Genomic DNA, 25714 nt, shown 5'->3' with positions numbered 1-25714 from the left:
TTGAAGGAGGGGAACCTTGACCACCACCTGTTGAAGATACAATTTGTGAATTGCAGTTAACACTATTTTCCTCTCGTGGGGGGAAGCCGGCAGGGCCGTCGTGAGGGGGCATCTCCTCAAAGTCCAGCTTGTATCCCTGAAACACAATATCTATTACCCAGGGATCCAACAGGGAGTGAACCCACTTGTGGCTGAAATTACGAAGACGTGCCCCCACCGGGCCTAGCTCTGCCTGTGGAGCCCCAGCGACATGCGGTGGATTTTGTAGAGGCCGGGGAGGACTTCTGTTCCTGGGAACTAGCTGTGTTGTGCAGCTTATTTCCTCTGGCAAGAAAGGACGCACCTCGGACTTTCTTGTTTCTTTGTGATCGAAAGGCTGCATTTGATAATGTCGTGCTTTCCTAGGCTGTGCAGGAATATAAGGCAAAAGATCAGAATTACCAGCTATAGCTGTGGAGACCAGGTCCGAGATCCCTTCTCCACACAATCCTCAGCCTTCCATATGCCTCTTAAGTCGGCATCACCTGTCCATTGCATATTCTACAGGACACGTCAAGCAGAAATCGACATAGCGTTGACTCTAGAACCCAGTAGACTAATGTCTCTTTGGGCATGTTTTATATATATATATATATATATATATATATATATATATATATATATATATCTATCTATCTATCTATCTATCTATCTATCTATCTATCTATCTATCTTAAGACAGCATCTTTAATATATATATATATACACATATATATACATACATACATACATACATACATACATACATACATACATACATACTAGGGTCTCAATCTCTGCTGATAAAGGTACCTGTCCACGCTGCTACAGCGCTATAAACCCATGCCGACACAATCGCCGGTCTGAGTAGTGTACCAGAATGTGCACGCTATCTGCAGGATCCCTGAGGATAGCTGTTAAATCAGGGCTACCTTTTGGGCAAACGTGACACCCTAGGATAAGATTCCCATTGTATCCTGGCCCTAGTAGGGAGAGGATACTCCCTGAGAATTCTTTGTGGGAAACTGCAGTCTCTTGTCTGGAGATTCCCACTCCTTTTCATCATGAGAGGAGGGAAATTTACCTCCGCTTTCTTCCCCTTAAACATGTGTACCCTTGTGTCAGGGACAGATGAGTTATCAGTGATATGCAAATCATTTTTTTTTTACAATCATATATTGAATACTTTCCTGCCATTTTGGCTGTAACTTTGCATTATCATAGTCGACACTGGAGTCAGACTCCGTGTCGATATCAGTGTCTATTATTTTGGATAGTGAGCCTTGAGAGACTCTGAAGGTCTCTGCGACATAGGGACAGACATGGGTAGATTCCCTGTCTGTTCTCTAATCTTTTGTGCAATAAATTCACCTTAGCACTTAATTACACATATCCAAACAGGTGTCGGCGTTGTTGACGGAGACACCCCTCACACACACATTTGCTACATCTCCTCCTTAGGGGAGCCTTTTACCTCAGACATGTCGACACACACGTACCGACACACCACACACTCAGGGAATGCTCATCTGAAGACAATTCCCCCACAAGGCCCTTTGCAGAGACAGAGAGAGAGAGTATGCCAGCACACACCCCAGCGCTATTAACCCAGCAATAACACAGTAACTTAATGTTAACCCAGTAGCTGCTGTTTATATTGATTGTTGCGCCTAATTATGTGCCCCCCCTCTCTTTTTACCCTCTTCTACCGTGTATCTGCAGGGAAGAGGCTGGGGAGCTTCCTCTCAGCGGTGCTGTGGAGAAAAAACATGGCGCTGGTGAGTGCTGAGGAAGAAGCCCCGCCCCCTCGCCGGCAGGCTTCTGTCACGCTTACATATACATTTTCTTGGCGGGGGCTCATACATATATACAGTGCCCAACTGTATATATGTGTACTTTTGCCAAAAGAGGTCCATATGCTGCCCAGGGCGGCGCCCCCCCCGCGCCCTGCACCCTTACAGTGACCGGAGTATGTGAGGTGTGTTTGCAGCAATGGCGCACAGCTGCAGTGCTGTGCGTTACCTCATGTGAAGAACGGAGTCTTCTACCGCCGATTTCGAAGTCTTCTTGCTTCTCATACTCACCCGGCTTGTCTTCCGGCTCTGCGAGGGGGACGGCGGCGCGGCTCTGGGATCGGTCGACGAGGGTAAGATCCTGTGTACGATCCCTCTGGAGCTAATGCTGTCCAGTAGCCTAAGAAGCAGGACCTAGCTTCAGAGAGTAGGGCTGCTTCTCTCACCTCAGTCCCACGATGAAGGGAGTCTGTTGCCAGCAGAGCTCCCTGAAAATAAAAAACCTAACAAAATACTTTCTTACAGCAAGCTCAGGAGAGCTCACTGAACAGCACCCAGCTCGTCCGGGCACAGATTCAAACTGAGGTCTGGAGGAGGGACATAGAGGGAGGAGCCAGAGCACACCAGAATCTAAATTCCTTCTTAAAGTGCCCATGTCTCCTGCGGAGCCAGTCTATTCCCCATGGTCCTTACAGAGTCCCCAGCATCCACTAGGACGTTCGAGAAAGAAAAGTGTTTTTCCCACACACCCTAAGGGCTATTAGTAACAAGACCTGTATATTATATGATCATAGAAAATTGTATTTATTTTTTGCTTAGGAGTGTAGCCTGCAGGGTTATTTTTCCCAAACGGTCTAAGTTTTCCCATTGTAATAACACCCATCATTTTGTCTGAGCATATATTTCCAATACTATAAGACTTCATGTACATGTTAAAATTGAAACGATCTATATGATACAACATCCATCTTGTTTATAAGGCTTGTAGTTAATATCCCGGCGTCGGGATTCTGGTGGTCAAAAATTACCGCCGCTAGAATCCTGACCACAGAGAATGCCGACATCTGCGCCAGGGCTATTCCCACTCGTGGGTGTCCGCAACACCCATCGAGTGGTAATACAACCTGTGGCGAGCGCAGAAAGCCACCAAACCTGCAGCGTGGCAAGCGCGAGCTTTCTAGCATTTTCCCTGCTGCTGGCATTCTGGTGGCCTGGATCCCAGTGCCAGTATTGTGACCTCCGGGATCCCAGCCGCCGGGATTCTATCCCCTACCTGTTTATAATGACCCTGCGTTTGCTTTCATTCATACAGCGCTTTTACGGTGTGCTGGAAAGAGACGGCATAAAGGAGGTTAATGTGACAGGTAAAGCGGGAGAATGGTTGGATGTCCTTGTGGAAAATATGGGGAGAATCAACTATGGTTCAGATCTCAGAGACTTTAAGGTAAAGGCAGCGACAGTAAGGCTGGGGTGCTATCAATATTGCTGTCTGTGGTTCTATAAATAGTAATACTTTTCCTATGACCTTAACATCCTTCTCCTAGGGTTTGGTTGGTAACTTGACTCTCAAGGCAAACGTTCTCAAAGATTGGCTGGTTTACTCGCTCAATCTAGATGGTCCAATTGCAGGAGGCTGGCCTCATATTCTTGGTAATCACATCTTTAGGACTCCACAAACTGAGAATACAGGGGGCCCAGTCATCTACAGTGGAACCTTTAAAGTTACTGATGTTGGAGACACGTTCCTAAAATTGCCCCAGTGGACAAAGGTAATAAACGCAAGAGCGTCAGCTCAAGAGGATTTTCTCATTAGCAAGTATGTGCTATTTGTAGAGAATTTAAGAAGTGTAATTGTAGAAGGAAAGTCTGAGGTTTTACACTTAATGGTAGAATACAGGACTGCAGCAGAATATGCCCCAAAAATGTATGGAAAGAGGAGAAATAGACCAGATATAAATAACGATAAACAATGTCCTTTTCAAAATTAAATTAATTGCAAATTGTGTTAGGGTGTATGGTTGAAGGAGGAGTCAGTAGAAACATAGAATTTGACGGCAGATAAGAACCACTTGGCCCATCTAGTCTGCCCCTTTTTTTTACCCTTTAGGCAATCTCAACCCTTTTTGAACCTTAATTCTTTGTAAGGATATTCATATGCCTATCCCAAGCATGTTTAAATTGCTCTACAGTCTTAGCCTCTACCACCTCTGATGGGAGACTATTCCACTTATCCACTACCCTTTCTGTGAAGTAATTTTTCCTTAAATTTCCCCTGAACCTGCCTCCCTCCAGTTTCAGTGTATGTCCTCGAGTTGTAATATTTCTCTTCCTTTGAAGAATGTTTCCCTCCTGAACTTTGTTAAGACCCTTGACAGTAGAGTCGGGTGTGCACATATGGTATTCCTGTCTCACCTCCCTATACTGAACTGTGTTACAATGGGGCAATCAGCTCCAATATGTAAATTAACAGTTAGGATCTGATTGGCTGGTGCCTTTATCACCTTACACATATCACTGGTTTATCATTTCCTTATGCCTTTTCCAGGTTAGTACATCTGCCCCATTATACCTTTTAACATCACTCTAGTGCACAATATATAGTTGACATGGGATTGGCTGTGTACTGGCTGCTGTATGATCTGTTTGCCTACTGTATTAATGTCTGTCTGATGCCAGAAACTTGTGTTACATGTCTTCATTCATTGATTGATTGCTCGCTCTTCTGCAGGGACAGGTATGGATAAATGGCTTCAATATTGGACGGTACTGGCCTGCTCACGGGCCACAGATGACTCTCTATGTGCCAGGCAGCATCCTGAGCTCTTCACAAAATAACAATATTACTCTGCTGGAACTAGAGAATGCCCCAGAGCTGCCAATAGCCCTGTTTCTGGATAGACCAATACTGAATGGGACGTTTCTGAGGAAATGAGTACCCATCTTGCTGCAGAATACAAGGATGGTTGACTATTGAGCCATAACAACTCTTACCAGAATCTGGTGGTATGGACTTACATAATGTGGTTGTACACACCTCCTGCACAGCCAACATCACAATTTTACTCTCAAGATTTGGGCCTCTAAAGTCAGAGGTTGGTGAAATCATTGTATAAGTTGCAGCTCTGACACCTCAGCAGCAGATTGATGCATCCTGTCTGGGAGCAGGAGCTGGCCAGCGTAGCTTTACTGTACGAGTGTAGCTTTCAGACCACAATTGATGAATATGTGAGTCTTTGAAATTTGATCATGCAACAAGTACAGCGTACTAAACAGACATTATTGTATGATGTACTTCAATTTAACTCTACTATTTAGCAGTGACGCTGAGGAAAGTTTGTGTCACTCTTTGAAGATAAAAACCTTTAAAAACACATCCACAATAGTAATTCCTATTACACCCACATCTACTGTATATGTATTGGTGGCCTTAAAGAGGTTGTACCATACTGCCTTCTAAGCACTTAATGACCCCTTCCCACTGTGTCTTGCTGATTGCTGTAAAAGGCAGGAGGTATAATAAAATAAAAAAAACCCATACAATTATTTGTCTAGTTGATCCCTGTCCAATTTATTTTTATTATCTCATTAGCAAAAGGGAATCATGTCTAACCAGGCAGAATCCTTCTCTCAGGGCCCCTGAAACTGTTGCTTGGCATAAGCCCTCTCTGCTTAGCTTCTGCCATAAAACGATTTGTGTAAATATAATTAAAATGAGATTGCATGCTTCAATCTCCTGCTGTTTCATACAATACATGTGCATCAGTGAAAGGCTGTTTATAAAGGGACATACAAATAAAATGTTAGTGATGTTCAGTATGACTCGTTTAATGTCCATATCACACTCCTAAAAATGCCAACAGCAAGTCACATGATCCCAGCCAGAAAGCCAGCTCATCTCCCCACCTAGACTTCATCCTGTCTTTAGGCTAATAAACGGTTTTATTTTTCTTCCATATAATAAAAAAAACAAACTTTACACATTTTTATTGTGTTTAAAACTAATATTCATAGACAATCATTAAATACATTTACATTTTTGATTATACTGCTGCACCAGCCACATGTAGAAATAAATTAATTAAGAAAAAAAGTTTCAAAGGTTTATTTTTATTAGCATAGCACAATCACATTACTGTAATAACCAGATCACAGCTTTCATCTGGTTCCAGTTAGCTGTATGATGTTGCTGTGTTTAACTACTGTTTGTGCTATATGCAACAGGAAGATTGTTGTGTAATGATGATAGTTTGACCATACTGTAAAGTAGGGGTGGGCAAAATGCGGCCCGCAAACCGATCCTGCCCGGCCCACTGCCTCCCACCAGCGAGCAATGACAAGCGGCCCGACCGGCTGAGCTGCTTGTCCTTGCTCTGCACTGCAGTACCTCCAAGCTGCCGGCGGCGCCTCTCTCACCTGCTGCTGCGTTGTAGCAGCCTCCTCCTCCCACCTCCAGAGTCCCCAGTGACAACAGCTGTGTTCAGCCGAAAAGGGGGCAGGGCTACATGGGACCTCAGGGGGCGGAGCCAGACTGCTACAGATCCATCCTTCCTGCCACTGCCAGCCAGATCAGTAAGTTAATGGGAAAAGTGAGAGATAGAAAGGGGGTGTGTGTGTGTGAGAAAGTGTGTGTGATAGTGTGCGTATATTTGTGTGTGCGGGCAGTGGCGTCAGACTGTTTTAGGTTTGGGGGAGAGATCTTTAGCTCTCACTGTACCAACCCCTCCCGTGTTCTATCACTGTGTCACCCCCCCCCCCTGTGTTCTGTCACTGTGTCACCCCCCCGTGTTCTGTCACTGTGTCACCCCCCCCCGTGTTCCGTCACTGTGTCACCCCCCCCCCCCCGTGTTCCGTCACTGTGTCACCCCCCCCCGTGTTCTGTCACTGTGTCACACCCCCCGTGTTCTGTCACTGTCACCCCCCCCCTCCCCGTGTTGTCACTGTGTCACCCCAACCGTGTTCTGTCACTGTCACCCCCCCTCCCCGTGTTCTTTCACTGTGTCACACCCCCGTGTTCTGTCACCATGTCACACATTCGTGTTCTGTCACTGTCACCGCCCCTCCCCGTGTTCTGTTACTGTGTCACACCCCCGGTGTTCTGTCACCCCCCCCGTGTTCTGTCACTGTGTCACCCCCACCGTGTTCTGTCACTGTGTCACCACCCCTGTGTTCTGTCACTGTCACTGTCACCCCCCCTCCCCGTGTTCTGTCACCGTGTCACCACAACCGTGTTCTGTCACTGTCACCCCCCCCCTCCACGTGTTCTTTCACTGTGTCACACCCCCGTGTTCTGTCACCATGTCACACATTCGTGTTCTGTCACTGTCACCGCCCCTCCCCGTGTTCTGTTACTGTGTCACACCCCCGGTGTTCTGTCACCCCCACCGTGTTCTGTCACTGTGTCACACACCCGTGTTCTGTCACTGTCACCCCCCCTCCCCGTGTTCTGTCACCGTGTCACCCCCCCCCCCCCCATGTTCTGTCACCGTGTCACACCCCCCCCCCCCGTGTTCTGTCACCGTGTCACACCCCCCGTGTTGTCACCCCCACGTGTTCAGTCACCGTTGTCACCCCCGCTGTGTTCTGTCACAGTGTCACCCCCACCGTGCTGTGTCACACCCCCCGTGTTCTGTCACCGTGTCACACCTTTCCCCAGGGGCCATAAGACACTGGATAATTTGCTTGCTGCACAATAATTATCCTAAATAAAATGTTAATGTGTAAAAAGGCTCTCTACCTGCCGTAATGTGTGTAAAAGGGGCTCTACCTGGTGTAATGTGTGTAAGTGGCGCTGTGTGGAGCAATTTGAATAATGGAGACTATTGTGCAGCCTAATATGAATCTGTATTATTTTTTGCTCACACCCCTTCCACATGAAGCCACTTCCCTATATTTTTGGCAAGTGGGGGGAGCTGCTATTTTGTATGTGGCCCTCGGATACTGACAGGAAATGTCAAGTGGCCCCTCAGCTGAAATAATTGCCCATCCCTGCTGTAAAGGCTTGTACACACTAGGCAATTTTGTAAACAATATTGCTCATTTTTACCCCCCTGAGCGATATCATTAACAATATCGGTCTGTGTGTATGCTGCTGGTGACGGCCGATGCACATGCCTGAGTGTCGTTAACGACCACCTTTGTCGTCTGTACATACAACTCAACCTGACGATATTGTCAGAAGCTGCATCTTCAGGCCAGCAGCAGAAGGGGAAACTGTAGGAAACATCACACAGTGTGTATGCACACTGTTGGCACGCAAGTCCAGGAGTTGAAACAATAGGCGACATTGCTCCTGGGGGGGAAACTGCCTTGTGTCTTAAGGCTGCGTAAGCACTGTGCAAACATGTTGGTGGAGCAGTTGCTACGCCAACAGAACAGATGATTCAGGTAAGTATATACACTTACTGATCAACTGCTTCATCTGTCAACCTAATGTCACAGCTGGGCAGGCATTTGAATTTGCCCGCCCAGCTTTTACATCAGTCCCTGCAGCAAGTGTACAGGCAGTCAGTGGGTCGCCCGTACACACAGCCAGATGCACCGATATAGCTGCACATATATTGGCCATCGGCTGTGCTGCACAGCTGAAGCAACATATCTGGGGGTAAATTTATTAAGACAGGCGTTCTATTTAAGATGTGATGTTGCCCATAGCAACCAATCAATCAGAATCTACTTCTTATTTATCAAGCACCTTCTAGAAGATAATACCTGTAATCTGATTGGTTGCTATAGACAACATCCCATCTTAAATACAACTCCCATCTTAGTAATTTTACCCTCTAGTGTACATACCCATCGGCCGTTCTATTGCCTAGTGCAGTGGTTCCCAAACACTGTCCTCAAGACACCCCAATAGTACAGGTTTAGGGATATCCTTGCTTGTGCACAGATAGTATAATCAATCTGACTTAAACATAGAATTTGAAGGCAAATAAGAACCTCTTGGCCCATTTAGTCTGCCCTTTTTTATTTATCTTTTTGGCAACTTCCAGCCTATTTGTTCCTTAGGTCTTTGTAAGGATAGTCTTATGCAGTGTTTAAATGGGATGTAGTTGTGTGACCGCCGGTGACAATACCGACGCCGGGATTCCGCCCCCTAACAATCCTGATATTTGGCATGCCGACTAACAGGGACTATTCCCATTCGTGGGTGTCTACGCCACCCATAGAGTGGGAATAGAACCTGTGCCGAGTGCACACCGTGAGCCCGCGAGGGGCTTCATTGTGCTCGCCCCCCGCCGGCCATCACGAAGCCGGTATGGTGACCAACAGTCACACATACCCAACCCTTTTAAATTGCTGTGCTGCCATAGCCTTCTATCAGATGTAGTGAAGGATATTTCACTTATCCACTACCATTTCTGTGACGTCATTTCTCCTCACATTTCCCCTGCATTTACGTCCCTTCAGTTTCAGTGTATATCCTCGTGTTCTAATACTTCTCTCCCTTTGAAGAAGGTCTCCCTGTACCTGGATATATCTGAAAGTTTCTATAATGTTCCCCCTTTACCATCTCTGCTCTTTCTAGGTACGTTTTGTAATGTAGACCGTGCACTATTTTAGTTGCCCTTCTTAGTACAGTCTAATGTATTTATAGCCTTCTGTAGAACTGAACAGAGTGACTGAATTAGGTACTAATTAAGTCACCTATGCCTAACCATAAAACCTGGACTGTTTCGTGTGCCTTGGGGGCTGCTTTTGGGAACCACTGGCCAGGTGTGTACGCAGCTTCAGTCTACAAAAGGACTCTAGCTCTGTCTTTCATTCTGTAGTATTGAGTAGTAGATGGTCATCCAGCCCCATGGAAGTTGTGTGTTTTTTTTAAACAATGATGATTTCAATAAAGCATTAGCCATGTTATTAAGTGTCAGGTTGGGGTGTATAGCACCATTAAGTGTTGGGTGACCTCTGCTAATTTCGCCAGAGAAAGAAGAGTCAGCACAGGTAGGACCTCCGTATTATACTACAATAGTCTTATTATAAATCTACCTCTCGCTTGTAATTGGAAAGAAACCTGTAAATAGTAGATACATACTCATAGGCTCTCATCCAAAGTGTGTGGTGTGGGTTGAACAGTGATCGTAGGCAGGATGCTATAGTGTTATTTGTACTTATTTCAGCAAACTAAAGCAGGGATTCTTTCCTCAAGTACCACCATCAGGTCATGTTTTCTGGATTTCTTTACTCATGCACAGGTGAGTTGATCTATGTTGCTTGGTCAGTAATTAGGTATGCAGTTAAGTTGCCAGCAGTGGGGATCCCGGCACTCAAAATACCGATGCCGGCATCCCGACCACTGACAATGCCTACAGCCGGAATACAGGCTAATGAGTGTCCACGACCCCATAGAGTGGGAATAGAACCAGAGACAATCGCAACAATCCCGCAAGGGAACTCTTTGCGCTCGGCCTGCTGCCAGTATACTGACGATTGGGATGCCGTTGTCGGTATAGTGGCGGCTGGCCTCCCAATCAGTGGCAAGTCCTACTGATCCCAGTAATTATCCCATTTGCTTCCACACGTATAAATCATCCATTGAGAAAACTGGAGCAAGGGGATAATAGGCACATTCCAACAGGATATCCTGGCAGTCAGAATCCCGGCACTGGAATCCCAAACATATCCACAGCGGTCCCAATAAGTACCACTACAGGGAAGGTTAATGCATTTATCGGCCAGTATCTATGTCATGACCGCCGACATCCCATACCCAACATCGATGTGCATACTATTTACCATTACTGAAATTGGTTTATGTTAGCGCTTGTATACATAATAAACCACACTATTTTTTTTCCCCACTTGAATGACCCACAATGTGGCAGGAGCCCAAAAGCTGAAGGGAAATGGGAATCTTGTATTTCATCATAATGATAACGCTGAAACACATAGCCTGACACCTAGATTCAGAATTAGAAATCAGGTTATTTTTTTACCTCCAAATAGTTTTCTTATCACTACTGGCCAGACACCTACAATACATATTCCTTATACATGTACAGATTTAACCCCCACACCTTATAGTCTAGTATTTAACACTATTGCTGAATGAGGTTTGTAGGCAATTAAACCCTGCGTGTGCCTTTCTTCCCATCCCCCCAAACATAAGGCCAGGTCCACATCAGATCAATATGTACCCCAGCTGACAGCACAACCGATGGTACAATATAGCACACCACCACACAATGCGGTGGGCGACTGAGCGATCTATCGTTTCTTCCCACATGTAGCTGCATGGCATCGTTCCATTGGGCGTGTAGCACGCCAGAAGGGATGTCTCAGAGAACGACCTGCAGGAGCACACGCAAACGGCCATGCACACTATGCAACGTGTACAATATACTGTATATTGTTCCGATCTGCATTGTAACAATATATTGCATTATGTGTACCCGGTGGTATGATATCTGGTTGCACAGGGGCCAAGCTAAACATATATAGCCAATCTTCCTCGCACCTGCTGATTGCACATTCACAACTATACCATGTCAACTAGTGATGACGTTTTTCCATAAAACACTGTAGAGTTTATGGTTGGTCTCAACTAAGAAAAGTTATTTTTGTAGGAGTAATAGCAGCAGTCTTAACATATTTAGCAATTAACCCCGACAGAGCTCGTAATCCTTCATGAACAAGATTATTACTGGATCTCTGATATACGTTCCTATAATTCTTATGGCCACTATTCAGATATGCGGTAACTTTTCAGTCATTGACCGACTGCTGTATTGAATTTCACAGGTCGTGCAAATCCATATCTCGTCAGACTACATGTTCTTACTTCTGGGATTTGCTACCCTGGCTCCGTCGATGTGCTTGCAGGCAGCGAGTAGAGCAAAAAGAAAAATCAAGGTATTCAAATGGCACTTTGCCTGAGAGAGACTCCCCGCATAACCAGCAGCGTCTACAAATAAAAGTAAAATGATTAATAAAAAGCCAGCAGAATACTAGGAATGAGGATCTTAATGTTGCAAATATGTAAGCAGCAGCTACAGCGTTCAGACTAATCCATAAATTTATTTTCCACCTAGAAATTTGAATTTAACAAAGACGAGGGCCTAATCACAACCTTACAATCACCTTTCCTTAGAAAAAGGTTTTCATTATGACCCATTACCAGTGGCTGTATATAGAAGAGTACACTCACCTGCAGTTAGAACCTACAGATGTAGCCATGCTAATCTAGCCTGCAGCTTGCCGTATTCGCGACAAGTGTGCCCACGACTAGGATGTGCGTGTGTCTAAGTGTCTGCACCCATAGGAATACATAAGCAGTGTACTAAGGTACACACGCGCCTAGATGCAGCACATGTGGCCATAGCACAGGCTGGATGAGCGTGGCTACATCTGTATGACAAGCACTTTCAGGGCTACTTGCACAGGACTGTAAGGCTTTCAATGAGAAACACCGGTAGATGGCCCCAGCTATAAAGAGTCAGGAGGGGTTATAGGTCAGGGGTAGGTCACATGCGGCACTGCAGCTGCTGTGCCTCAGTTTCAGCATACCCTAACAGAAAACTTGTGGCAGGGTATGCTGGGATGTGTAGTTCCACAGCAGCAGGGGCACCACATGTTGTCTACCACTACTATAGATCAGCAAGGACCAGGTTAAACAGATGAGAGAATACCCCATACCTCCTCAACTAACTACTGGCAGGGAAGGGGAAGACAAACAAATTAAAAAAAATAAACCTATTTAAACTCACAAAACCCTTTAAAGTAATGGGATTGTTAAATCCTTTTCTCTTAATCAGGCTGGGGGACCATGGGGTTGTAGGTTAGGACTGGTGCTGAAACGTAAAACATTAAACTGTAGCTTTGATCCTAAAGTCCTTCCGCCTGCAACCCAAGCATGCTAGTACTATTTTTTTTTTTTTAAAGGAGTCCAGTATGGAGAAGCAGTAACCCAGTAAAACTATTTGAACAATAAAACAAACCAGTAGGAAAAAGACAGTCAAGAACCAAACACCGCTCGAGAAAGGGAACACTGTCCCCCAGCCTGCTTCAGAGAAAATGATTCAACCAAAAATCCCCTTTTCTCTTTCATTATGGCTGGGGGACCCTGGATCATTCAACAGCCACCCTCAGGAGAGGGAACACTTAGACTGCCTGACCAGAGAACTATACACCCACTAAATGGGCGTAGACAGAGACAAAAACAAGCGAATGTGTGGACAGAGGACCAGGTAGCTACACAGCAGACCTTTTACGCCGAAGAAAAGTAGTATACCAGCGCTGTTGTTACTCTTGTTTCACACACTGTATTAAAAACAGACGGATGGGATCATAAAATGTAACATTTATTTAAAAATCTTAAAATAATTATGCTCCAAACACTCTCACTATTAATATCACCACACCGGTAATAAATTGACAGACAAAATTTGAACTTTCAAAGAATGAAGCTTTAAACTGGCCTCCAAATCCCCCTTAAGGAAAGCCAAGAAATGAGAGAGGCAAAACTTTGAGTTATGGACCTTCTTCTGTTCACACCACTAGATGTTGTAATTGTGTGACAAAAATTTCCGGGCCAGCAGACTTGTACAGACCACAGAGAGAAAAAAACCTTTAGCATTTTAAAGCTCGGTGTCAAAAGCCAGGTCATTAAAGCCAACCAAGAAAGGTCGTCATGCAGAAACAGACCCTGTAGGAGCAGATCTGGCCGTAGTGGAAGATGCCACCCAGGACCTACCAACAGTTTGAAAGAATTCTGCCATTGCTCTCACGCTTTTGGGGCCTCCTTGATGATTTAAATATGCCACTGCTGTGGCGCTGTCCAGCTCAGTCCGCGCTGGCCGACTGGTCAGGAGTGACTGGCCACCAAGAGAGTCAGAAGATGGCTTGGAGCTCAAGCACACTAATTAGAAGTTGAAACTTCTTGAAATTCATGATTTGGGTGAAAATGAGCAGGGCCGTGGCTATACCGAATGGCAGGGCCTGGAATTGATAGCAATTCGATTTGACTACAAAACGGAAGCGAGAGTGATGGCTTGCCCAAATTGGAACCTGAACATACGCGTCCCTGACTTTGTGAGGCCAAATATTTGTTGGCCTCAATGCCATTGCTCGCTGATCAGAGAGATTCAATTTGAAAATAATCCACCCACAGCCTAGTATTCAAGGCGCAAAGATTCAGTATTGACCTAAATGAGTCGTTCAGCTTCCAAAAAAAAAAAAATATGAATAAGTTGGAGTAAAATCCTTGTTTCGTTCCAGCACCAGAACTGGAGAAATTACCCCATCCGAAGTGATTGCCTGGTCCAATGCCACCCTGCTCTCAGCAACGCAGTGGATGCAGTCCGGACAACACAAGTGTAGGGGCACTGTGCACAGCTTGTCAGATAGGGCCCAGTGATGTGCAGATGTCAGGAGGTGCTGTTTCTGCCATGGTGGAGCTAGCTTGGGCTCATGCCCTTGGCAATAGCGAGAAGATCAGATTTTGGCCTCGGCAGTGACTGCTTCCTCAGCAAAAGAGATAGCTTTCCTGCCTCTGGCAGGATCAGATCCTCCTTGGCACCTTACCATGGAGTATACATTTGAAAAGGTTTCCACATTTCTGGAGAATTTCTTTGAGGATCCAAAAAATTGTGTGAGGGGGTGCCAAGGTTCTGGCAGCAGTTTCGGTTTCAGATGAGGAAGAGGGCTAAACTCCAGAGGAAATGATCTTCCTGAGGGACAAAGCATTGAAGGCCTTATTATGGCAGTCAGACTGACTCTGGACTGCTTATATTTGGATGCCCAATCAGAGGCAGTGGGACCTTTCAAGTGCAGGCGCATGAGAACTGGAGGGTGATCTTAAGTGCCTTTATACTGTGGTTATCCTCTTCTTCCTGACCTCGGAATGGGTGGCCCGAGCTATGGATCCTGGGCCGACAAACTTGTTGCACGGCTCCAGCCTGATTTGTCACAAGATTCCTTGCTGGATTTAGTGGAGCAGGAGGTTTGTGAGGCCAGGATGGCACTCAGATGGTATCTAGGGACTCTGCTGATTCAGTACAGAAGGCTCTTTTGCTCCGAGCCTGGGATGTGGATTGAAAAATCCTGGAATCTCTTCCGTTGTGTGGGGGTGTTCATTTTGGGCACTAGCTGGATACTATTATTGCCCAAGCTACTGGTTGCAAAATAACTTTTCTTCTGGTGTACACTCCCAAACCGCAAGCTTTTCTCTCTTTTCAAGACGGGTTTATTGTTAGAGGTCAATTGACCAGAGGCAGGTTTATCCTGCGGTGGGGTACAGCACCATGAGGAAGGTTTACGGAAGCCAACAGATACTCAGGTGCCAAAGCTTCTGAGAAACCTAGCGTCTGACGGGGTCTTTGCTATTGGGGCGCGGTGACCCTCCATCTTCACCCACAAGGCCTTTGGTCACTGTCAGAGATGGTTCTTCAGATCAGAGTTCTCGAACTCAGGGTCATCTCTCTCGCTCTGAAGGGGGCCCAGTCCGTCCTTGTCCAGCCACTGTGGATTAAGCAGGACAATACCACACAGATGGCATATGTAAATTATCAGGGCGGCACCGCTCTGGGTGCAGGGGCAATTGGGGAGGCAGCCTATATCCACTACTGGGTGGAGGTCTTTGTTCCAGCAGTCTTGACAGTGTTCATACCAGGAGTTGACAATTGGAAAGCGGACTTCCTAAGCAGAACCAGTTTCTCCCAGGAGAATGGTCACTCCATCCGGACATCTTTCAACTGCTGGTTAAGAGGTGGGATCGTCCGGAAGTAGATCTCATGGCCTCTCGGCACAACTTCAAAAGGTTCCCCGGTTTTGTGCGAGGTCCAGGAACTCACTGGCTTTAGTGTTGGATGCCATGACAGTCTGGCATACCTTTTTCCACTGAATCCAATGTTGCATTGGGTGCTCAAGCATCAACGGGTAGCAGTAATCCTAGATGCTTCAGACTGGCCACGCAGGTCCTGCTAACGTGACGTTCTCATACTGTTCGTAGGTCCAGTATGGAGTCTTCCACTAGGACCAGCTGGGTCCGTTTCTGCACAAGTACCTTTCTCGGCTGGCTTTAATGGCTTGGTTTTTGAACTAAGCTTTCAATAGCTATGGGTTTTTCTCCAGTAGTAGTACAAACTATGTTGCGGATCCAGAAACCAGTTTTGTCTCGCAATTACCATAGGGTCTGGAGGATTTACACCATTTTCATACTTCACGGTTCCATTTTTCGCAAGGTGTGCTGTTAGTTCAGCCACCATTTTGCCCACCGGTAGCTCCGTGGGATCTTAATCTGGTCCTCCTGGCTCTTAGAAGGGCTCCTTTTGAACTATTGGATTCTGTGGAATTTAAGTTCGTCACTTGGAATTCCTAATGGCCATTGCCTCAGCTCAGCAAGTTTTCCGAATTCAGTGCTTTGTCTTGCAAGACGCCTTTGCTCATATTTGACGAGAATAGGTCGCTTTTGCGTACGGTTTAAGGACGTTTTCTTTCCATTTTTTTCCCTTCACAGACTTACTGGTACCAGGAAGGTTTGGCTCTATTGAACATGGTCCGAGCACTACGGATATACTTGGAAAGGATGAAATCAGCCTGTCGTACGGATTCTCTTTTGGTTCTCTACAACCATGTCACATCAACAGAGAGCACCCCAGCCAGGTACACAGCGGGAGTGCTATGCCCAATTCGCCAGCGGAAATATCACTTTGATGAGCGCAACATACTGCAGGGAGGAGGATGAACTGACAAGCTTGTAAGGAGTTTGGAACACGTACTCCTCTGGATATGGCCATCGCAAAAGGTTAAAGAGCACCAGTGGCCGCGGGGATCCGGTGTCCAGATACTCAATGACAGTGGTAATATACTCCTTTGCTTCCCTCCATCTACATGCTGACTAACGCTTATTAACTGTTTGAACTTTCACAACTATATTAACATCGTAGAAGAGCTTTCAGCATTTATACTCACCAATAATATTGGTACTAACCAACACTACTGCTTGATCTACACAGAACTAATTGAACTCTCTCTGCTTGACACGTGCTTGTGTCTAATTGATCTAAATCAATGTGCAGTAAGTGCTCTCACTGAACAATCATTAGTGTTATTTTAGACATAACCCTTGGTCACAGCTGTAAAAATGAATTCTTTTAATCTTATTTATACTATACCAGCCAGCTTATGCTCGTTTATAAACTGTTAATTACAGAGATTATAAATATTTGGATATTGTCTCTTAATAAAAAATTTAATTCATTTTAGTCATATACCAGCACTTTTCATGAATTCTTTGTAACATTCTTCTGCTACAAAGCAGACCATTGCACGGCAGATCCGTTCCATCATCACTCAGACCAATTCCAGTGCACAGTGACAGACCCCAAAACTGGGTGTTGGGCGCATTCTACTAGGGCAGTGGTAACCTCCTGGGCAGCATGGCAAGGGCCTTCCATGGATCAGCTGTGCCGACACTGCATTAACGCCCTCACTCTCAGCATTTGGTGTTCTGTCTTGACAGTCACTTCCCTATTGTTCTGTTTCTGTTGTTACAACAGTTTCACTGAGTCACTGCTTCTCCTTGCCAGGCTCTTTTCAAGTTGTACTGGCCTTAAAGGTGTACTATAGTTTTAGTGCCAGCTCCTACACATACAACAGCAACCCCATGGTCCAGCGTTTCCCAGCCGGAGTCAGAGAAAAAGATTCAATGGTAAGTACAAAAAAAAAAAATTCCCTTTTCACAGAAAAAAAGAATACATAAAAAAAACAAACAAAACATTAAATATTACTGTTCCAAGGCAAAACTGTAGCACACGATCTTGTTACCTGACATTATATCCTGCTGTCTCTTTGGGGGTGAGCTGAGCAGCCAGTCTACGCTCTGCAGCCAGAGCTCTCTGCAGAGAATGATAACCAGAGATATAAGCACAATACAGACTGGAGCCATGAATGCTAGATAAAGGGATACAGATCAGTGAAATGTTTTGGAAAGTGTAATCAAGAAATGCAAATGAATGCTAAACGAAAAAAGACAAGTAGCCCCATTATTATTATTATTATTATTGTTGTTGTTGTTTTTTAGGCATGGATTCTAGAAAAATTGTCTGTATGTTTCATGGGTAATGTTACCCCAAATGCAATAAACCTTCTCTAGAACAGCGCCTCCGCCAGCCTGTAGAGTCGTGATAATCCAAGAAGGTTCTATGCTTTTGTGCAGCATTTTGTGTCTCCATATTCTCACCCTACTATGTGCATAATGTATTTGAAAATGTGATTAGTCAGATCACATGACCCATTTCCAATTGTTTACTGTCAAATTACTGTGTTTCTGAGAACACAGGAGATGTTATACCCTGTTTGCAGTAGATAGCAAATACATAGACAGACCACCTGCTCCTGTAGCTCACATGATGTAATGTGCGGTGTACTGTTTGTTGAGCGGCCACTGAACTGGTCCCAGATTTTGATTATGCGTATCTTCATTTACTGTTCCCCATCTGTGGGACTTAAAGTCCATCAGATCGTGGTATTTACTTATTATTTCATGAGTGATATCCTTCATTAGTCTCCACATACCTTTGCCTTTCCATTCTTTCACAGATTCAGACATCCTACAACAGCATGATCTGTAGAATAGCTACTTTGCATAAAAACACCCAAAAAAGCTGTTTAAAGCGGAACACAAAGCTAATGCCTTAGTGATACCTGTATAACAGTTTGTCGTTTTAATTCACAGTATGCCTATCCTTGACCATTGGTACAGCCAACCAAACTGGTGCATGTTAATCACGTTCGCACATTGGAAGCCAAAGCTAGACTTCACCTTCTCACGATCACTCAGTGCTGCAAATCTCCTCTTCATATCCTCCTCTGCCTCCTTTCTCAGCCGTTCTTCTTTCTCTTCCTTCTCCTTCTGCTTCCTCTGTGCTTTCTGAGCCCGCTTCTTTTCGGCCCTGCGCTCCTCCACTTCCCCCGATACCGGTCCTGGGATCTGTTGCCAGAAATAGGTTACTAAAGTTGTGTGACTGATATAGGGCATCAGAATAACACAAGGAGACATCCTGGATCACCAGCAACCAGCACATCTACAGTATGTCTAAAGATTCTGTCAAGTCACTGGATGACAGTAACTCAGTCAGGGAGAGACCAGGGGAGTTGAGCTATCCCCCTGGGTATTAAAGTTTAAGGAAACCTGTAAAAACATGTTATCCCTTATGGACTGCGAGAAAAGGATGTACCAGTAGGTATTTAAAATCCTAATTTTTTTTTAGGTATTGAAGCATCCTTAATGTATTGTTCTGCTCTAAGTTCTCAGCTACCGCTGGTTTCTTTTTAATATCTTGTTTTAACATTTGTGTAACATTGCTGCTAGTATTGAAATTGTTATAAATGGAATGCTCTGATTATGAAATCTGCTAATAGATGAAGTATGCTTTAGTGGAGTAATTGCTCCAGGTGTCATGATTAATTAAGCTGCACCTGTGTGAAACCAGCACTATAAATGAGAGGCATTACGTCCAGCAGGCCAGCCTCCTGCGACACTACATGCGAAACGCGTAGAGGGGTGGCCTGATAGACATACCCGCCTCCAAGCTGATCATCGGTTTGTGCCTTCTGCCTGTGTTGGTGTCCCGACGAGCTGTGGCGTTGTCGCGTAAGCCGCTGGCGCGGTTTCAGGTCCCGGTTCCCAGTGCAGCACAGCCCTTACCGGCAGACAGAGATTGGAGCTTTTATTCTGTATACATCATGTGGTACCCAGTCCACACGGGTGAGAACCTCGGTACGAGTCTCATTCATTTAATGTGGATTCTATGTCACAATGATCTAATTTGTTTATGTGGATCCTATTGCTAAAGGGATGTTACCCGTTTTAAATAAGTGATTTGCACTATGTGTGCCCCCTTCTTTTGTTTCTGTATTTCAAGTATCTTACTCCAGGAGTCCAGAGAATCTACATGAGGGGTGCAGCGGTTTTTGAAAGGCTTTAAACCCAGTGGTATCTCCCACAGTTTTGATGACCTTGAGGATTTCTTCCTATTTTTTAAATGGAAACTAAACACTTACCAGTGCACCTGTACACCATTTTGTTGCTATTCTATTTCTCCGAAGTCCACAGGATAACATTGGGTTATGAGGTAGTGACAGCGGATTGGCACCAAACGATCAAAACTTTCGGCCTCCCTGAATGCAACGGGCCCGTCCCTACATCCCTCCTGGCTCAGGCAATTCAATTGTTTTCCAAAGCTCAAAGCAGGAGCATCATAGAGAGCCCTGATCAGGCGAGAAGTACACATGCACACCCTTCCGTACAATAAGGAAAAGGTTAGTGAGTGAAAGGATCCTCAAATCAGGTGTGTCAGGGTGGGATCCCTTTGGATCCTGTGGACTTAAGAGAAAATAGGATTTTGGTTACCTGCCTGTAAATCCTTTTCTCGTAGTACGTAGAGGATGCTGGGGTCCACATTAGTACCATGGGGGTATAGACGGGTCCACCAGGACCCATAGGCACTTTAAGAGTTTGAGAGTGTGGGCTGGCTACTCTCTCTATGCCCCTCCTACCAGACTCACTCTAGAAACTGTGCCCGAGGAGACTGACCTCTTCGAGAAAAGGATTTTACACAGATAGTGGCGAGATTCACACCAGCTCACACATACAACAGCTGAAACATTACTTACCAAGTAATGCAGTACTCAACTAAAACAAAGTTGTACTTAACCAAATAACGATAGCAGAAAAACTAAGTGCTTTGCGCCCAGCATCCTCTACGGACTACGAGAAAAGGATTTACCGGTAGGTAACCAAAATCCTATTTTCTCTTACGTCCTAGAGGATGCTGGGGTCCACATTAGTACCATGGGGATGTACCAAAGCTCCCAGAACGGGAGGGAGAGCGCAGAGGCTCCTGCAGAACAGATTGGCCTCTAATGATCTGAAGTTTGGTCTAAGTATCGAACTTGTAGAACTTTGCAAACGTGTTCGACCCAGACCAAGTTGCTGCTCGGCAAAGTTGTAACGCCGAGACACCCCGGGCAGCCGCCCAGGAAGACCCCACCTTACGAGTAGAGTGGGCCTTAACAGACGTAAGACACGGCAATCCCGCCGTAGAATACGCATGCTGGATAGTGAACCTGATCCAGCGAGAGAACGTCTGCTTAGAAGCAGGACACCCCATTTTCTTGGGATCATACAGGACAAACAGCGAGTCTGATTTTCTCTGACAAGCAGTCCTCCTCACATAGATTTTTAGAGCCCTTACAACATCTAAGGACTTTGATGAAATTGAGGAGTCAGTCGCAACTGGCACCACAATAGGTTGGTTGATATGAAATGCAGACACAACCTTCAGAAGAAACTGCTGACATATCCGAAGTTCAGCTCTATCTTCATGGAAGATCAAGTATGGGCTTTTACACGACAAAGCCCCCAACTCCGACACACGTCTAGCAGAAGCTAAGGCCAACAAAGTGACAGCCTTCCACGTGAAAAACTTGACCTCAACCTCCTGTAGAGATTCAAACCAGTCCGACTGGAGGAACTGCAACACCACGTTAAGATCCCAGGGCGCCGTAGGCAGTACAAAGGGAGGTTGGATATGCAGAACTCCCTTCAAAAAAGTCTGAACTTGAGGGAGGGCAGCCAACTGTTTCTGGAAGAAAATGGATAGGGTCGAAATCTGGACCTTTATGGATCCCAACCTCAGGCCCATATCCACACCTGCTAGCAGGAAGAGGAGAAAAAGTACCAGTTGAAACTTCTTGGACTCACACGAAGATACATATTTTTTCCAGGATCCGGTCTGAAGATCGAAACTGTCTAGGTCGACAATGTGTAGGTCGACCACTATAGGTCGACAGGGTTTTTAGGTCGACATGTGCTAGGTCGACAGGTTAAAAGGTTGACATGTTTCACATTTTTTTCAACTTTTTCATACTTAACGATCCACGTGGACTACGATTGGAACGGTAATCTGTACAGAGCGCAGCGAGGCACCTTGCCCGAAGCATGGCGAGCGGAGCGAGCCATGCGAGGGGACACGGTGCACTAATTCGGCTTCTCGGTCAGTGTACGCAGAAAAAGAAACAACCCCCCCCCCCCAAAAAAAAAAACCCTCATGTCGACCTTTTGACCTAGCACATGTTGACCTAGAAACCCTGTCGACCTAGTGACTGTCAACCTATAGTGGTTGACCTAGACACTGTCGATTTGATGATCCGCATCCATTTTTTCCAAATACTATAGTAAAGTTTAGACATTTAGAAACCGTCCCAGTTGAAACTCCACCGTAGGAAACTTCTTGGACTCACACCAAGATACATATTTTTTCCAAATACGATGGTAATGTTTAGACGTTACTCCTTTCCTAGCCTGTATCAGGGTAGGAATAACCTTGTTCGGAATGCCCTTCAGAGCTAGTATCTGGCGTTCAACCTCCATGCCGTCAAACGCAGCCGCAGTAAGTCTTTATAGGTGAACGGCCCCTGCTGCAGCAGGTCCTCCCGAAGAGGAAGAAGCCTCGGCTCTTCTAGCAGAAGATCCGCATACCAAGACCTTCTTGGCCAGTTTGGAGCAATGAGGATCGCTTGAACCCTTGTTCTCCTTATGAGCTTTAGCACTCTTGGAATGAGTGGGAGTGGTGGAAACACGTAGACCGACTGGAAAACCGACGGAGTCACTAGGGCATCCACCGCCACTGCTTGCGGGTCCCTCGACCTGGAACAATATCGCTGAAGCTCCTTGTTGAGACGAGAGGCCATCATGTCGATATGAGGTACACCCCAAAGATCTGTTACCTCCTTGAACACCTCCGGATAGAGACCCCACTCTCCTGGATGGAGATTGTGTCTGCTGAGGAAGTCTGCTTCCCAGTTGTCTACTTCTGGAATGAAGATTGCTGACAGCGCCAACGTGTGTTTTTCTGCCAAGAAGATGATTCTTGTTACCTCTGACATTGCAGCTCTGCTCTTCGTTCCACCCTGTTAGTTGATGTAAGCCACTGTCATTACATTGTCCGACTGCACTTGAATGGCCCGATTTCTTAGAAGATGGGCCGCTTGGAGAATACTGTTGTAGACGGCTCTTAGTTCTAGAATGTTTATCGGCAGTCCGGCTTCCAGACTTGACCACCTTCCTTGGAAGGTCTCCCCTTGAGTGACTGCGCCCCAGCCCCGGAGACTTGCATCCGTGGTTAGAAGGATCCATTCCTGAATCCCGAACCTGCGGCCCTCCAAAAGGTGAGGTAGTTGCAACCACCAGAGGAGTGAAATCCTGTCCTTTGGTGACAGACTTATCCTCTGGTGCATCTGTAGATGGGATCCCAACCACTTGTCCAGGAGATCCAGTTGGAAGGACAGAGCATGAAACCTCCTGTACTGTAGAGCCTCGTAAGAGGTAACAAAGCAGAATTCTTTTATGTATTTACAACCCTTTATGAAGTCTAAGAACACTGTACGCTGTTTACTTAAGAAGTACCGTAAGGGTACGCTGGTTGCGTAACGATCGCTCAGCCGTAGGCGAGACGCTCAAGCGTCACGTTCGCTCACGGCCCAGAGATCACAGGACAGAATGATTCGCTATGGCGTAGCGGTTCGCTCGAGACCACGAGGAGATCACCAGCGGCGCAGACGCTCACAACGCTATACCTTTATGTCTAAACCTTATACCAATGAAATACACAGAATACCTTAATGTGAATACAGGGTGTAAGTGCAACCTTGTGTAACCTGACTAACTACAAAGCTGCTTGAGCGTTACCGACGCTCAAGTGAACACTTAACACTATAGGAAATACACAGATGCTGGTTTAGGGTCCAAAGCCTATTAACTGTATTATGTCTAATATACTTGTAAAAAGAGAATAACAGTACAAATGATACACTACAATATAACAGAGACTTCCTAACCAAAATACAATACTATCTAATACAATACAATACTAGTCTAGGGGAGATGTGAGAGAAAAGAGAAAGGAGAGAGAGAGAGAGAGAGAAATTGGCTCACAGTAAGACAATGATTACGGAGAGAAACTTACGCACAAGGGGAAACGATCGCAAGCGCCTCTGGACATCCAGCTTCCTGATTATCAGCAATGAGAACCATTTGAAGAGAAGTGCAAGCTGGATGTCACAGACCCGTCTTTTATGCTACTCACACAATGCAATCTAATGGTCCCTACAGTCTCACTGTCCATTGGACGCAGGAACTCGGCTTCGCATTATAACAAAGGTCATAGGTTGATTCATACAGGTAAACTGTATCAGTGGTCTTGGTTATGCAAAACAATGGGTGATAACTAACACATTCCTGTCTTCTGGAGAGCTATTGTTTGGCGAATACAAAACAGAATCCTGTCTGGGTTCTGTTCTATATTCATGATGTCCACTTTCAGTTGAGACAATGACGTCTCAGCCCTTATTTTCCTGTATACAAATCCAGCCCCATTTGTAAACACAGGTGTTGGCCTTCTTCATTGAGTCTCAAAGCTCAGTGTAATTAAAGGCTATTGCACTCCGTCTGCGGGAAAGATACTGATTTGGAGTACAATTGATCTTCAATTACTATTCCTGTGTTTACCTTATGCATGTGTAGATATGAGGCCCTCTTAACATGCAAACTATTGTTTGGGGGATCTCTGAGGTCAAAGAGCCATTTGAGACCCACTGATGCCTGTCTCCAACTGTTCAGATGCATGACTAAGTAAGAACAAATAAAATGGACATAACTTCTTATGTCCATAACTATTCGCACGAGCGATTAATACGCTCCAAACCAACACCGGAATATCGCTAATTAAATACTCTTCCGATGGGTACCAAACACTGCTGTATGATTCCTGTTAGACCCTTCGTACAATACAAAGAGGGATTCCTCTGCTCAGGGACATTCTATATTAACCAAACTTTCAGAATCTATCAAAGGGACCATGATCTACAAACTACATTAATTGTGAAAATATGTAACGAATGAGTCGCACGCTACGACTACATAAACTCTACCGTAAATACGCATACCGTGCGCCCGCGGGTGCACGCTATTGCGGGTATGCGTCTTCACGGGAGAGCGTACGCATGCGCAGCGCGGACCAGTGTGCGGTGCAAATATGGCAACGTGCATAGAGACATTTTTCTGACTGACAGTCCACCCTTTGGCAGTCAATAATAACTGCCACCTTCTAAAACATTTCAAAAGGAGAAAAATGTAAGTCAGGGGTTAATTGATTTCCATGGTGGGGAAAGGAAGAAGAGTGGAGTAGGTGTGAAGAGGGTATGACCTAGTGAGAAAGCAGAAGCATGTGTGTATGAGTCCATGTTTGGAGGGTCATGTATCATCGTGCCGTACGTGTGGTAAATCAAGCTTCGAGGTATTGCGAAGTATACATTTGAATTCCTTCTTATCCCGTACTAAGGGTCTGTGGATGGGCTGTCAAACTCTACCGAGCTCATTTCGGCTGTGGTTGTAACAAAATGGGGATGCACATTTTAGTTGATGATACATGAATGGGGGAGGTATGTGGTTGCTGATATCTGTGCCTGTATTCCCTATCGTCTATGTGTGTCGTTACCTGAGGGTTGTAGAGATGAAGATAAAGAACACTTACGAAAAATGCAATGATATCCTATGTCAGGTAAATGTACATCTGTCGTCGAAGTTTTGTTCGGTATCTGTTGAAAGTCGTCTTCTTTGCGCTGTTTTGCTCATTAGGTGTGAGCAATAAGCTTTGTCAATGCCATCAGATGTACAGAAAATGTTGGGCTAGCGTGAGTTTAAAAATACTAGGGAAACTGGGGATCCATGGCAAAGTTCATCAAGTGTCCATATTTAAAGTTGTCAAATCTTCTTCTTTGGTCAATCCGTTGTCTGTATACATCTCGTCTCGTCAGCTTCCTCGTCCAAGGGGGTCTTTGTATCTTGGAGAAAAGCAGAAAAACAGGTGAAAGAAACGGACCGTATAATCGCATTTTCATCA

General features: G+C 45.4%; 2 protein-coding genes across 5 annotated transcripts in view; one reads left to right on the top strand and one right to left on the bottom strand.

Annotated features, from left to right (window-relative positions):
- GLB1L (galactosidase beta 1 like) overlaps positions 1 to 5624 on the top strand; it is a 63994-nt gene extending 58370 nt beyond the window's left edge. For both annotated transcript variants that reach the window (XM_063933833.1, XM_063933832.1), the window contains 3 exons: positions 3124 to 3255; positions 3356 to 3580; positions 4540 to 5624. In XM_063933833.1, coding sequence (XP_063789903.1) covers positions 3124 to 3255; positions 3356 to 3580; positions 4540 to 4743 — 561 coding nt within the window. In that variant the 3' untranslated portion in view covers positions 4744 to 5624. The remainder of the gene's footprint in view (positions 1 to 3123; positions 3256 to 3355; positions 3581 to 4539) is intronic.
- A 1700-nt stretch (positions 5625 to 7324) lies between these two features.
- ANKZF1 (ankyrin repeat and zinc finger peptidyl tRNA hydrolase 1) overlaps positions 7325 to 25714 on the bottom strand; it is a 167817-nt gene continuing 149427 nt past the window's right edge. For all 3 annotated transcript variants that reach the window (XM_063933829.1, XM_063933830.1, XM_063933831.1), the window contains exons 14-16: positions 18574 to 18741; positions 17577 to 17647; positions 7325 to 11715 (exon numbers count right to left, since the gene is read on the bottom strand). In XM_063933829.1, the coding sequence (XP_063789899.1) occupies positions 11589 to 11715; positions 17577 to 17647; positions 18574 to 18741 (366 nt within the window). In that variant the 3' untranslated portion in view covers positions 7325 to 11588. The remainder of the gene's footprint in view (positions 11716 to 17576; positions 17648 to 18573; positions 18742 to 25714) is intronic.

Source organism: Pseudophryne corroboree, chromosome 7 (genome assembly GCF_028390025.1).
Source record: "Pseudophryne corroboree isolate aPseCor3 chromosome 7, aPseCor3.hap2, whole genome shotgun sequence".
Taxonomy (NCBI): domain Eukaryota; kingdom Metazoa; phylum Chordata; class Amphibia; order Anura; family Myobatrachidae; genus Pseudophryne; species Pseudophryne corroboree.
The sequence above is the reverse complement of the archived record's forward strand: the minus strand, read 5'-3'. Positions and strand labels throughout refer to the sequence as shown.